Source organism: Idiotropiscis lumnitzeri, chromosome 21, assembly GCF_059441095.1.
Source record: "Idiotropiscis lumnitzeri isolate Australia: NSW breed Sydney's pygmy pipehorse chromosome 21, RoL_Ilum_1.0, whole genome shotgun sequence".
Taxonomy (NCBI): Eukaryota; Metazoa; Chordata; class Actinopteri; order Syngnathiformes; family Syngnathidae; genus Idiotropiscis; species Idiotropiscis lumnitzeri.
Window position 1 is genome coordinate 7711828 of NC_142411.1, and position 13831 is coordinate 7725658.

The 13831-nt window shown below is 38.3% G+C and overlaps 1 protein-coding gene across 1 annotated transcript; it reads right to left on the minus strand.

The window, feature by feature from the left end:
• Positions 1-2201: 2201 nt before the first annotated feature.
• Positions 2202-8024, minus strand: LOC148316804 (serine/threonine-protein kinase PDIK1L). Its single transcript, XM_088286580.1, has 4 exons — positions 7837-8024; positions 6787-7490; positions 5592-5817; positions 2202-3641 (listed from the first exon to the last, which is right to left on the minus strand). The coding sequence occupies exons 2-4, from the start codon at positions 7477-7479 to the stop codon at positions 3403-3405; spliced, it is 1158 nt and encodes a 385-aa protein (XP_088142706.1). The 5' UTR covers positions 7480-7490; positions 7837-8024; the 3' UTR covers positions 2202-3402.
• Between the last annotated feature and the right edge of the window lie 5807 nt (positions 8025-13831).

Sequence of the window (13831 nt, forward strand, 5' to 3'; positions counted from 1 at the left end):
TATTTACCAAAAAAAAAATGGAGCTCCTTTCCTTGTTAAAGGGGAAGTCAACCCCAAAAATTATTTGCAATAATATGTTCTCTGTGCCTTCACTAGTCTAACATAAAATTGCATTTGTCGAATATGAGTTGCAGGAAAATCCCACCCATTTTGCCACTTGCTGTCAAGTGACTAAGACCTCACAGTTGCTCAGGTAACGACCAATCACGAGTCATGTTTTCTGAAGCTGAGTCTTGATTGGTCGTTATCTGAGCCCCCGAGTATGTGTGGTGTCATTTTCAGTTGACAGAAATTGACAAAATGGCCGCCCTCTGTGATGGCTAAAATGGGTGGATTTTGCTGCTTAATTTATACTCCACAAACGCAATATAACTCAGAATGAATTAAATATTAACTACCCATATGGACGAGTTGAAACTACCTAGAAGTGGTTACCAGGTGAAAACATGTCTACAATTGATTTTTAGGGTTCCTGGAACAGATAACGGCATTTCAGAGGGGCGTATTGATTTAAGCTGAGTTACGAGCGTGGCCACAGAACGAATTAAAAGGTGCAGTACCTTTGTACGCATCTGACGGCACATGTTCCATATGTTTCCTTCTGCTTTGGCCCAAAGCACATTAGTCAAATATTAAATACCCACGCTTATTGTGGAAAACAGATTTTTAACTTCTCTCACGTTCTTAGGGGAGTCTGCTTAACAGCACCAGTGGCGTTTAAAAAAAAAAAAATAAATACATTTGTAGTCCCATACCAGTCCAAACTATAATAATGTGACTGATGTTTTTTTTTTTTTTCATTTTCATACGTAAAGATGCCCGAAACCATTTTTAATATTATAAAACTGAAGTGATCCAAGCAGACGTAGCAATGGCTGAAAATGGCCAGAAGCCCAATGAAATAGTTGTCATTCACACAGCCAGTCACACCTACGCGGCTGTTAGAAAGGCAAACAATGGGCTGACTCAGACACACATTAAGGAAATTACTGCGAGGATTGTGACGTGTTTATTTATACCCATTAATTTTGCAACGGAATTGGTGCTCTATATAAAATATCATACGTTGTATGTGGCGCAAGGACCAAACAAAATCACATTGACATCTTTCTGTTAATTTCTATAAGTACGGGACCACATTCTTAATTTGTGAGAAAATTGGCATTTCAGTAAATTCACCAACTGTACTACTGATATTTTTATGTTATGCACTGAAAACTTCACCTGTATTTTTTTGTGCTCAGGCCAAATCGAAGTTCGACCTCAGTACTCTCCACCGCTAAAATTTTGGGTCACGACTATGTAATGCAACGATGAGAATTCGCATGACGTCACAGCTGCAAAAAAGCGCAGGAAATTTGAACCTGATTCTAGTCCGAAAATTATTTTCAAAGAGGCTTGCAAGAATACCCATTGTGCTAATTTGTTATTTAGAAAATGTGTGAGTCGTGAAAAGGCAATCGTAAAGATATTTTTGTGAAAAATCTTTAACATGCATCTTTTTAAAATTTTAGTTATTTCATTCGCAATAACCTCAATTTAGACAGCTTTGCCGCCACCCAAAAGATCCTAAAGTTTGTCAACATATTTATTAATTGGTCTCTTTTCTTGCACATCTAAAATCCCATTTTGTATGGTGGAAATACTGTATGTGTACAAACGCAATGAACAGAACAATTAAATTGGTGCAATTAAAAGAAAACCTAATTTAATTAAAATTGGACCAAAATTTAAAAAACTAATAACTGCAATTAACATTGCAATCTATTTACATAAAGCAACAGCAGTAATCTCTTGGGTTTCATTATCGTCATTTCCAATGAGAAACGACTTTTACCCCCAACATGCTCCTTTTAATGAACGGCCGGCGGCAACAGCATGATGCTTTCATCGAACGCAACTTGAGGAAGTCCCAAAAGAGCTACATAAATGTATATGAACATGGAGGTACAGGCAACAGCTCAGTCGGGGGTACCAATTCCATTAAAAAAGCAATTTGTATACAAAATTCCAAATTCGATTTTATTTGTTGCTTTATATCCATTTTGTAGATTATAAATTAGCTACAATACCCTCCACACAGTTTTGAGGTTCAAGGTTAAAATCTCGTCTGGCCTTCACAGTTGGCATTTCTTGCCCACTGATTGCTCGTTTTCTCCGATTACGCCAGCTTCCTTCCTCCCACAGTCCAAAAACAAGCATGGAGGGCAATACTGCTTTTATTAACAGCCCATTGATCATTCAGAATGAAACAGTGCAGTTAAATTAAAAAAAAACTAAGAAAAACAACTGTATTGTTGAATAAATATCTTTGCAAAGGTTGATAATGCAACTTGTGTAGTGGACAATCATGTCATCACATTTGTGCATTTTAATTGCAATTGACAGGTGGCCGCTCGGGTCACAAAATTCTGGGGAGGTGGAAAGTTTCAATAGAAATTAGGATTTTACAAAACTGAAGGTTGGCTTAATGGGGAAATAAAACATAGCTCGGGAATAAATATTAGAGCATAATCCTGACAACCCGTGGTCCATTTTTCTTTTTGCTTTGTAATGTTAGCCAAAAATCAGCAGAGATGGGACGTACACCCACTTTTGTGAAGAAGGTCAGGAAGTTTAAAAAAAAAAAAAAAAAGGACGCACTAAGCAAGGCTGGAAGTGGGTTTTCGTGCATTCCTTTTAATCGTATGGGACTGTTGAAATGCAGGACGTAAGGCAGACGCGGACGGAGGACAATTATTTTCGTGAATAAGGACTGAGGGACAATGACACATCGTGGACGGACTGGCAAAATAGGGTAAAGTGCCCACCTCTGAAAATCAGACTCATGAAAAAAAAAACAACAGACATGCCGCTGCTCGAGTGAATTAGGAAAAAAAAAATAATATATATATATATATATATATATATATCTTTAAAAAAAATGTGTATTCACTCGATGGGGCGGAAGGAATAATTAAGAAAACTGTAACTTTCAAGCTTGTGGGCACGAAGCGCTATTTTTCGAATGTCTGCTCAAGACGAAATTAAGTTGAATAGGATTGTTTTTCCTTTTAAACTACCCTCAATTATAAACAAATTCGCAAATTTATCTTGGTCCCCAATTTGAAATTTCCAAAGTTTCCAGAGAAATTTAACAAAAACGTTCCCCTTTTTCAACCCTTGTCGTAACAAAGAGACTATAGATTCACGTGACAAGCGAAGGATGAAGGATGACAACTCCCAGTCTCATCAAAAGCCGCACTGAAAAACTACGCAGCCACATTCACCTTGAATCGTTGGCGGTGGCCTTGCTTTCCGCGCTTATCTCCGCTATTATTTACTCATGGAGGAAACGCTGCAGTCAGTTGGCTCCACGGGCAATGCTTCCGCGGTGACTGTGGCCATTAGGAACGCTTTGCCTCAGTGGGAGTCCTCTTTCAGAGCGCCGCACACTCTGGACTCCAGCTGGTCCGCTATGGGCCGGGAATCCGGGTTTGAGGCGAGCATGTCGAAAAGCAGGCCGCACGTCGCCGGGCCGGGAGGGGTGGGCAGCGGGGCTGCTCTTTTCCACTTCATGGGAATACACAGCTGGAGGTCAGAGTTCTCCCACAAAGCTTCGCCAAGTGGCATCAACCAGCGACCCTTACACACATACGCACCTAAAGGGGAAAACATAAGAAAATACATCATCAAATCGTCTCATCTCAGGCTGGTGCTTCCAAAAGTAACCACCGTCAATAATTTGAAAACAAATGATACATTGTATGATGCGTGTGTCAGGGTGAAATCCTTAACATCACAAAAAATGTTTGTTAAACCACTAAGAATTCATATTTTTTTTCTAAATATTTTTGTCCAAAGTACTTATTGTGCGCATTATTGTACACTTTTCACTTGTCTGTACTTTTTTTTTTGTATTTTTTTCTGACCATTTGTTAATTTTACTCCTACATTTGAAAACAGATGTCTGTACTTTCTATTCCTTAAGTTTTCAAACCTCCGCGCACAAAGAAAAAATGTAAAAAAAAAAAAAAATGGATGGATGGATTTATTAAAGAGAATATTTTTTTTAAGTGTTTCTTTTTTAAGTAAATTTCATTTGTTGTCATTCCCTAATTCATTATTATTGTTGTTGTTACTCAATTTACAACATATAGCAAACTACAGGTTAAAAAAAAACATGCAAAGTAACATTTTTTGCCTTCTTAGAAAGAGTAATATGCACATTAATAAATGAGAGAAATTTACAAATGAAAATAAAAATTCCATATAAAAAAAAAGTCTACAGACCCTTGGTCAAATGCCATGTTTTTGTGATTTGAAAACAATGACAAGTGAATCATTTTAAAAACATTAACATTAAGCCTTAATTGGAAAAAAAATTAACAAATATTTTAGATAGGAGAGTCAAACTTGTGAGATGTGATTGAAATTAATGAAATTGTTCAAGTGGCGCAGATTAGGAACGCGCCAAACACAGTGACTTTATATCAATAACCATGACTCTGTGCTCTTTCTTTTGCAAAGTCAAATGCAGTAAACGTGTGACTATTGAAAAAGGAAAGAGTCAAGTCGCAGAGCATTTCATCCATCTGTGAAATGCCCCCAGCCGCCTCTCCCATTATCTGGCTGACAAAGAGGATTGTGATCTGCTAAATTCCATTTTGCCTTTGTTCTTTTTGGGGATGCCACTGAAATCTCTCCAACCACTCCAATTGTAAGCAATTTTATCCAGCCTAACAGTTTCACTGACCCTGGGACGTTTTAAAGTGGACGCCAAATTTGAAGATAATGGTTCATATCACACAAACACCAGGTTGATTTTGGCTAGACAGGTTTTCCGGGGGAAAAAAAATGAAATGTTGGCGTCATAACCCTTTCATTCTGATGTGAAGGTAAAGCACTAAGCAGAAGTGGGCGCTGTGCTGTCATTAATAAAATGCCTTTTGATGATGCAGCCAGTTGGGGTTCTGATGCAAAATTAGGACATAAAAAAATATAAAGGTCATCCCTCCTTAGGTTGAACCGTTACATCAGAACTCTACACAGCCTAAAGGTTAATAAAAAAAAATAAACACCAGCTCACTCGCATTTGTCATGAACATGAAATTTCAATTAATCTTCATTAACGTAGACCCCTGACAAAAAGGCAGCGTTTGAATGAATGAATTTTATCACCAGTCAAATTGTTATCTGGGATTCCCACGGCAACGGCGCTTTTGGCGAAGGCGAGGCAGACGGCACACTGTCGTCTTGAATTAAGAGGGACACCGCCGCTTTAATCCCTTCTCAAAATTTTTCAGCCATCCCTCATCTTGCTGCCATTTACATTAACGATTAAGCGGCCATGCTTGACGAACGCGTGATGTATAGTATCTGACACTTTTAATATGCCCCAGTTAATGGAGTCAAACTCGATTCAGTGTGCCGCATCACCAACCTGTAAGATCACACGCGCGCACACACACACACTCAACCTTTTTGACCTCGATGTGGGGACTCTGCTTGGTAAAGCAGGGTACAGATTTTGTCTCGTCTGATCAAAGTTAGGAGATGAAAATAAATGAAATAAAAATGCTACCAATGCTGCATAATGTAGAGCGACTCACCAAGTTGTTCCTGTGTGGTTCCTTCCTCCAGGAAGGTGATCCTCTCCAGGACGGCCCAAAAGATCACACCTAGCGAGAAGATGTCTGCCTGTGTCGTGTAGGTGAGTCCACCCCAAACTTCTGGCGCCATGTAAAAGTCGGAACCACAGGTGGAAGAGAAGTGCTTCCTGGTCAGGTTTCCACCCACCGGAGCCTCACTCATCTTGCTCAGACCAAAGTCAGCCACCTTGAGGTAAACATCAATACTCAGTACGCCACATGGATTACATAAGTGAAACATATTCAAGTCTTGTGTTGCCTCCTTGCATTTGATTTACCGATTTTATTTTGTCAAATAAATGACGGAAGAAATGACAGCAATATCAATATTGTTATTCCAGGTATGTCAATCGAACGCAAAGAAATTCGTTTTTTATATTGCAAAACCATATATAATGATATGAATGTGGTTCAGTTTGTAAAGTAGTTCTCACTAAACTTAGCTGTTGTTTTTATAAAATGCATTTAAAAAAAATAAAAAAATCGGTCTGGAATAAGATATCAGAGATGTATTAACAACAAACACACTTGAAGATTATATTTATTTTTTCAGAAGCATTACTTTTTGATTATCCAAATGATAAATTACAATATAATGTGTTTATTTTTTTTTTTTTAGCGTACTTCCTCATTAAGGTCCAAGGTGAGCTGAGCTGGAATTTATTCCACCTGACATCCTGAACTTGTTGCCAGCCATTTTTTTTATTTTCTGATTTACCAATCTCTACTCTTTTGGGGGCAAATGTTTTTTTTATCTGCTGTTGCTGCGCAATAATTTGCTCTTCAAATCCCACCATAAACCGCCGCTTTACTGATGCCATTTAGGTTTTTTATTTTCCTGAGAAGGGTTAAAAAAAAAAAACCAGCCCTTTCTTTGACCTTAGCACCTATATGAGTGTTCCCGCTACCTGCGCAAATATGTTAGAAAGATTTATTATTAGATTTCAAATGCTTACTCAGACCAGCCATGCGCCGACATAACCAAAAATAACAATTCTTCACTCTGTGAAACAATCCTGAGGAAAAAAATTTCCTACCTGTAGTCTTGTTTGAAAGCACAAAAACAGCTCAAGCAAGAACTAAGAGCTGAAAGTAAAAGCAAGAATAGTGGACAGATAAGTAGATATGTATCCAACTGCAGAAATGCGGAACATACCTTAAAAATAGGACCATTGGGTGTAACACTGACAAGCACATTGTCTGGTTTTAGGTCTCGATGGATTATACCAAGATGATGCAGAAAGGCCACGGCGCGGCTGAGCTGCTGCACCACACTATGGTTCCCATGGTCGTCGGGTGGCCTGGAGAGCAGGTACTGATTCAAGTCACCTCCGTCACAGTACTCCATGACAAGCCAGAGGGCAGAGCAGCGCAGGGATCCCGTCTGCTCATCCTCTCTCTGTGCTAGCCTCTTTCTGGATATACTTGAAGTTCTTTTTGGAGTTGAACGATGAGGAGAGTTTGATGGGAGAGTGTTGGTCCTGTCTTGAAGTCTGGACACAGAGTTAGTCCTCCTTTGAGTGTTGGACTGGGAACCTCTATCTTGACCGACACTTCCTTTTAGCACACTTTCGACAAGCTGTAAAGGTAGCTTCCCCTTCCTTAAAGGCTTTAAACTCCTCCGCCCTGTCTGCAGGAGGCAGTTGTGCAGTGCGATAACATTGACGTGGTTCTTGGCTGTGGCTCTCATGGCCCAAAGTTCTTGCAAGTAGAGTTCTATGCATTCCGGGTCCTTGCAGGGCAGACGCTTGATAGCCACCTTTTGTCCTGTCTTGGAGATGAGACCCTCAAAGACCACGCCATAGCTGCCCCGTCCTACCTCCTTTTCTAAAGTGTAGAGCTCTTCCATATCTTACAGGCCTGTTGCACAAGGATGACATGAGTACAATACGACACACACATTTTAATGATAGATCTTTTTATGCAGATAATTAAAAAGGCTCGACGTACAAATTGCACTTCATTCATAAATTCGGAAAGAATGCCGAGAAACGCAAAAACTGAAACGCTGGCTAATGCATGACATTACATGCATTGCATGTCATAGGAAGCTCCAGCATATGTCCACAAATAAAAAGCAGTTTTACTTTGTTCACATTAATTCGACAGCTAGCTATTATATAGCTACGAGGATTTCGAACTAGTGCAAGTTAAACTAGACACAATGTGGTGTTTGACAACATAGCGCTAGACCGAATGTACTTACCCTAAATAATTGCCAAATGACAACCGACGATTAAATTAGGAAAGTCGCGAACAACCTTGCGGGGTGAAAATGTTGCACATTTCCGTGGTTGAGCCAAAAAAAGCAACAAAACAGACGTGAGCGTACTTCCGTATTCGCACCGTCGCGCTTAGAGTGTAAACGAATGGTGATTGGTTGCCCAAGTTCAACACTGTGTTTTGATTGGCCTTTACATAGCAGTGGACTGTAGATGATTTGAATTGGTTTCGCCCAATCACAATGGCTAAAGTCGCAGCGTCGCGTGTTTGAGTTTAAAAACGATACTAAGTGATGTTTTTATTGACAGAATCAGGCAGAACTATCAAATGCTTTTCCATCATCATTATTTCAGTATTCATACTTTTTGTGACATTTTTCTAAGCTGGTCTTCCGTGAGATTTGTCTAATGGAAAATCACTCCTAAAATGAGTGCTTAAGTTCAATAAAGGTTGTGAAACATTGGCATGTCTAGATGGTGACGGCACAGTAACTTCATATGACAAAATATTTCTAAACTACTTATTTATAAATTACTTTTATCTATTTTTTGTTTGTTCTTGATTACTGTATCTGATCATGTTGTGTAATTTCTTTTTCGCCATTCATTCTTCGTGATACCACAAATGCCCCCCAAAAAATCCTTACCATGATAAATGATTAAGGTTGGACTCTTACCAGTACATGAGGAATTTTTTTAATATTTTATTTTGATTCAATATTAGTTTATTTTACCTTTTGCTATTGTTGTTTGATAGGATAGGTCACCATGGAGTATGAGTGTCAGACTTGACAACTTGTGATTTCCCTTTGGGGTTGGTTAAAGCAACACATTATTGATCCAAACTAAAGCCTTTGTAAAAATTTGAAGATTGAGTACAAGAAGTCATGCCCTCTTCCCACAAGGCTTCATGGTGAAATCAGTTGACACAATTTCACAGCAGACTAGAAGCTGCCAGCAAATTCTTCATTAGATGTGTGTGTGTGCGTGTGTGTGTGTGTGAGTGCATGTTTGAATTTCTGTGAGAATATTTGAGGAAACTGAAGCCCACCGTGACAAAAGAAAAGTGTGTCTGTGTGTGAGTGTGTGTGTGTATTTGTGATCCATCGCCTCTATCAGCGATGCTAATCTTGAATAGTCCTCATTACTTGGGCAGGATGGAGTCAGTCACACTTGACTTGTTTTTATCTTGACGCAAATGCCCTTTATTCTATTATCATACGTCACCCACTGACAGACGCATACGGCGGCTATAATATACGTAATGCGCATTCCAGTTGGGGAATTTAATAGGGAGATATTTTGCGGGGCAAACAAACTAAGAAACCGGAATTGAATTCCCAGTGAAAAAATTCAATATGACATTACAAGCCAAGAAAAGATGTCGATGGATTCAATCGGAATTTAAACTGTAATCACACTTGGTTTCGAACTCACTGTGTTTCTAAAGGAGCTTTGTTGGCTAATTAAAGAGTCCAGCGATAGGAGGGGCAACGGTAATTATTTCCTTGATTGAGGTCAACGCCCTCCCGTTTAATCCTGAAAAGGTCTATGCGGAGTTCCCTCCAACACAGAGTGAACATCAATAAACACTCTCCTTCTAGGCCAGGTGTGCAAACTACGGCCCGGGGGCCACATGTGGCCCGTTAAACGTTTTAACCTGGCCCGCCGAACTTGAAAAAAAATAAATGAATAAATCTTGTTAATGTTTTATTTTCTAAATTCTGTGTTTTTCCAAAGACATATATATTGTTGTAATGCTTTTGTTGATTTTCATTTAAATTTAAATGTCTTTTTTTTTCCTCCAATGAGGTGAGGTTACCAAAACACTCCATCCATTTGCGCCTGGTCCGGCCCCTCTGTCAAATTTTAGAACCCATTGTGGCCCGCCAATCCAAAAGTTTGCCCATCCCTGTTCTAGGCTGTCATAAATTTCCCAACAGTCACCATATTAACATGAAAATTATCCTCAATTGTTTTCAGTGTCAATGATATCCTTATTTCCTGCTAAAACATTCCTTCTGTGTTTCATATAAGACTTCTGGGATGCATTCCCAGTTTGAATATTTCCTAGTTTCCTATAAAATAAAATAATAATAATAATAATAATAATAAAGTGTGCAACTATGAACGGGCTATGAAAAGCAATGCAAACAAAAGTACTGCTGTGTGCTTCCCTGAATTTCGACAGTGGTGCATGTTTCCCCTGGAAAGAAAATGCTATTGTCTTTGTAGGCATGAGGCACTGCTGAGATGTTCTCTAGTCACAGACCACTGACTCGAATTGTGGAACTTGCCACTAAATCACATCAGTTGGACAAGATGGCGAACAAACAAAAAACAAAATTACACCTTAATAATGTGAATTTCACTTGCGCTTTTATGGAAGTGTGATATTAAAAAAATAAAAAATAAAAAAAAATTCCCAATCACATTCTAATCCAGTTTGAACAGTGAAATGATAAACATACAGTATGGATGAAGAAAAGTAATCAGAAAAGTACACAGAATACAAATACTTCCATTCAGCCAATCTGTTTTCTCTACTGCTTATCCTGTTCAGGACGACAGAGAAGCTGAGTGGTGGGGTGCACAAAAGCCGAATCACAAATCCATTAAGGGGGGGGGGGACACATCCAGACAGACAACCATTTACACTGTTAGTCCAATATACGATTTGTAACGATAAAAAAATCGTGGCAGCCCACTCATACGAGATATGTCAACATTTTGCCATGATTCTGTTTGAAATTGCTCAAGTCTCACATGCTGTGCTTCTTTTTCAGACTTTTTGGTAGTACACTTTGGAGCAGTTTTTTGGGGTTGACTGCCCCTTTAAGGAATGATGATATTAATTTAGATTATATAACAACATTTTTTTTTTTTGCTTTTGCTTGTTATTGAGATGCAGAATTTGTCATCATTATATCGGCATTTATTGCCAATGGATAATTGTCGACACTTTTTTGTGGGCTTTCATAGAAAAATTTACATATATTTCATAATAACAATACTTGTAACTTCAATTTGAATGAAATTGGTGTGATATAACCCCTGTCATGTGGCTAATTTATTTCACTTTTAAACATTCTTTACAGTCCCACTCATATAAAAAGACCTTAAACAAAAGTAATAGTCAAACATGAACCCAATAAAACATTTTATTTGAACTTTGGTAATAAATTATGACAGCCTGACTATTTCTCATCCTCTCATGTTTGGCAAATGTGTTCCAAAAAGCCAAACGGACAAACCTCCATCCTAATAATAAACGGTGAACATATCATTGTATCGTTCACTGTGCTACTTTCAAGAGCTTTAATATGGTAACATGCCAGCCCTGCAAAGCAATTACACATTTCTATTCAAGGCTATTTGTGTTTCTAATCCGTGTTGCTAATTAGCATATCATGACAGCTCTGGTTTGTAGGCAACATGTTTGCTCCTGGTCGGGCTGCATGCCCAAATAAATATTTTTTTTAATTATTATCATTCTATAAATAATATTATCCCGTCTAAAAAAATATATATTAGTTGTCATTGTGTTTTGGAGATAAATGACAAACCCTCAACCGCATTCACAAAACACTAATCTGTTATTAAACCTCCTGCAGATTTATTTGTAACAAAAAAAAACGAAGCCGTTTCGATATTATTGCCGTCATGGTTGTGACATCGCCAAGAGGCTAGACTGAGACGGCCGTAGTGTGCTACACACAGTGCCAAGTTGAGCTTCACTCTCAGCGTTGTCAAGCTAATCACCGTCTTGGCCACCAAAGAAAGCATTGAGTGGCCCGGCCGTGGTCGCCAGGCGATATCAATGACAGGCAGACCTACAAACGGCCGCTTGCTCCTCTGTGCTCCTTATCTGAGCTGCAGTGAGGCCTCTTGTCTATAAGCGATTCAGCCATCACTATCAACCTCCAACAGGTACACAAGGAGCATTCACACTTTTACTGGACACGAACGTCAGCTCAAGTTAAAAATGGAGTTGACGTTTGGCTGTTTTGGTAACGCGACTGAAGTCATAATTGTTGTTTCTAACCGCAGATTTTGACGATGATGTGATTGCCGTATTCCCCCTTCATTTACTTTACTGCAAATTGGATTAAATATTTTAGTAAGGCGGTTTATATTTGAGGAAATCCTTGATTTGTACTAGGGGTCGGACTAAAGAATTTTCATAAATGATCATGTGATGACAGCTGATTCCTAGAGACTTAATCAATGACGTTATTGATAATGCTTCAGCGCAGTGCAGTGGCCTTGAACCATTTTTTTGTGCCAAGGACCAGTTTCGCGTGAAGACATATTTGGGTGGATATGAATCACAACAAACAAAAGCAAATGATTAAAAAAAAAAACATTACGCTGAATGTAGCTCTTGTAAATCATTGGAGCCCTTAACTTGTTTTTCTTTAACCAGTCGGCTGCTCTCTCATCTTGTGTTTCATTCTTGTGTTGCAAGATAGGACTTGGGCTCCAGAAAATAAAGCATGTCTCACAGTTTTAATTTCACCTGCGCTTTTATTGCATTTGAGAATGGACTTGCATATTTTGCGACTTAATGTGCAACTGATCTCATTTTTGGTATTTCCACTCGCTTGAACCACCTAAAAAAAAAAAAAACAATTATTTATTTATTTAATTTAATCAATCTATTGGTGGTTATGTCACAGACCAATCCGCTAGTTTAAACAACCAATCTAGAATGATAGTATTTTCAACCAATCTATATAAGTAATAGTCATGGTGTTTCAAATCAAATATAAAATGTAGTTTCGATTTAGTGATTTAATTTTTTGAGGGAACACAATCCAAACTTAACTGGTCCTATTTAAAAAAAAAAAAATAATTGTCCCCTAAATCTAACAACTGGTTATGCCATCTAGGCAGCAATAACGACTCTCAAACATGGTCCAGGTCCTGAAGAAGCAGAGCAACCCCCTTCCTAATCATACTGCCATGTTTCTCTGTTGGCTGTGATATCGTTTTTATTCAACGCTTGATTACGTTTATCCGGGATGTGTTGGGCCACGCACATTGCATAACAGCCTGTCTTCTGTATTAAATAGCTTATTTTTACACTTGAAGGGATGGAATGTTTTCATGTCCTTGTAAAAAAAAAAAAAAAGCCTTTGCAGATTTATGGTTTAAGTCTTTATGATGAAATAATAGATAGTTTTATCCACTATCCGCCCATCATTTTTCTTTTCTTTGTTGAACTCCCGAAAGCACTTTAACATTTTTATTGAAGCACCACCTAATGTTTGGCTTTTCTGTTTCTGCCATAGTGTGTGCGTTAAACGCACAGCATGTTCACGCCCTTAACCAAAAAAAAAATGCTAAATTGTAATTTTTATTGTAAATCATTAACTCTTTGAATTACATTTTCAAATATGAAAACTTTTGCGTATCGCTCATTGCTGGTTCAGTTTACTGAAAAATTCATTTTAGTGGTTCAATGTTGCGCTCGTTTAATTATAGATTGTGTTTTCCTTTGTAGAGGCACAATTTAGTGTGTGGCTCTGTGTAAGTTTCACAGGCGGCAGAAATATTCGGTTATCATTTAAATCAGGGGTGGGTAAACATTTTGATTGGCGGGCCACAATGGGTTCTAAAAATTGACAGAGGGGCAAATGGATGGAGTGTTTTGGTCACCTCACCTCATCGGGAAAAAAAATACAATTAATTTTAAATGAAAACGAACAAAAGCATTACAACAATATATATGTCTTTGAAAAACCACAGTATCTATAAAATAAAACATTAACAAGGTTTATTTATTTAATTTTTTTCAAGTTTGGCGGGCTCGATTAAAACATTGAACGGGCCACATGTGGCCCCCGGGCCGTAGTTTGCCCACGCCTGATTTATATTATCTGCACTTTTACATTCTTTTCATGAATTAATTTCACATGACGTGAGGCCAGGTACTCCGGACACCATAAGCATTACCCATAATAAATCCCCTTTCAA

Bases quoted from the DNA above. Each gene is read 5' to 3' on its own strand.
- LOC148316804 (XM_088286580.1), bottom strand. From the start codon at position 7,479: ATGGAAGAGCTCTACACTTTAGAAAAGGAGGTAGGACGGGGCAGCTAT. The intron at 5,818-6,786 runs GTATGTTCCGCA...GTTTACCTCAAG, and splicing joins CCAATGGTCCTATTTTTAAG to GTGGCTGACTTTGGTCTGAG. The intron at 3,642-5,591 runs GTGAGTCGCTCT...TTTCCCCTTTAG, and splicing joins AACCACACAGGAACAACTTG to GTGCGTATGTGTGTAAGGGT.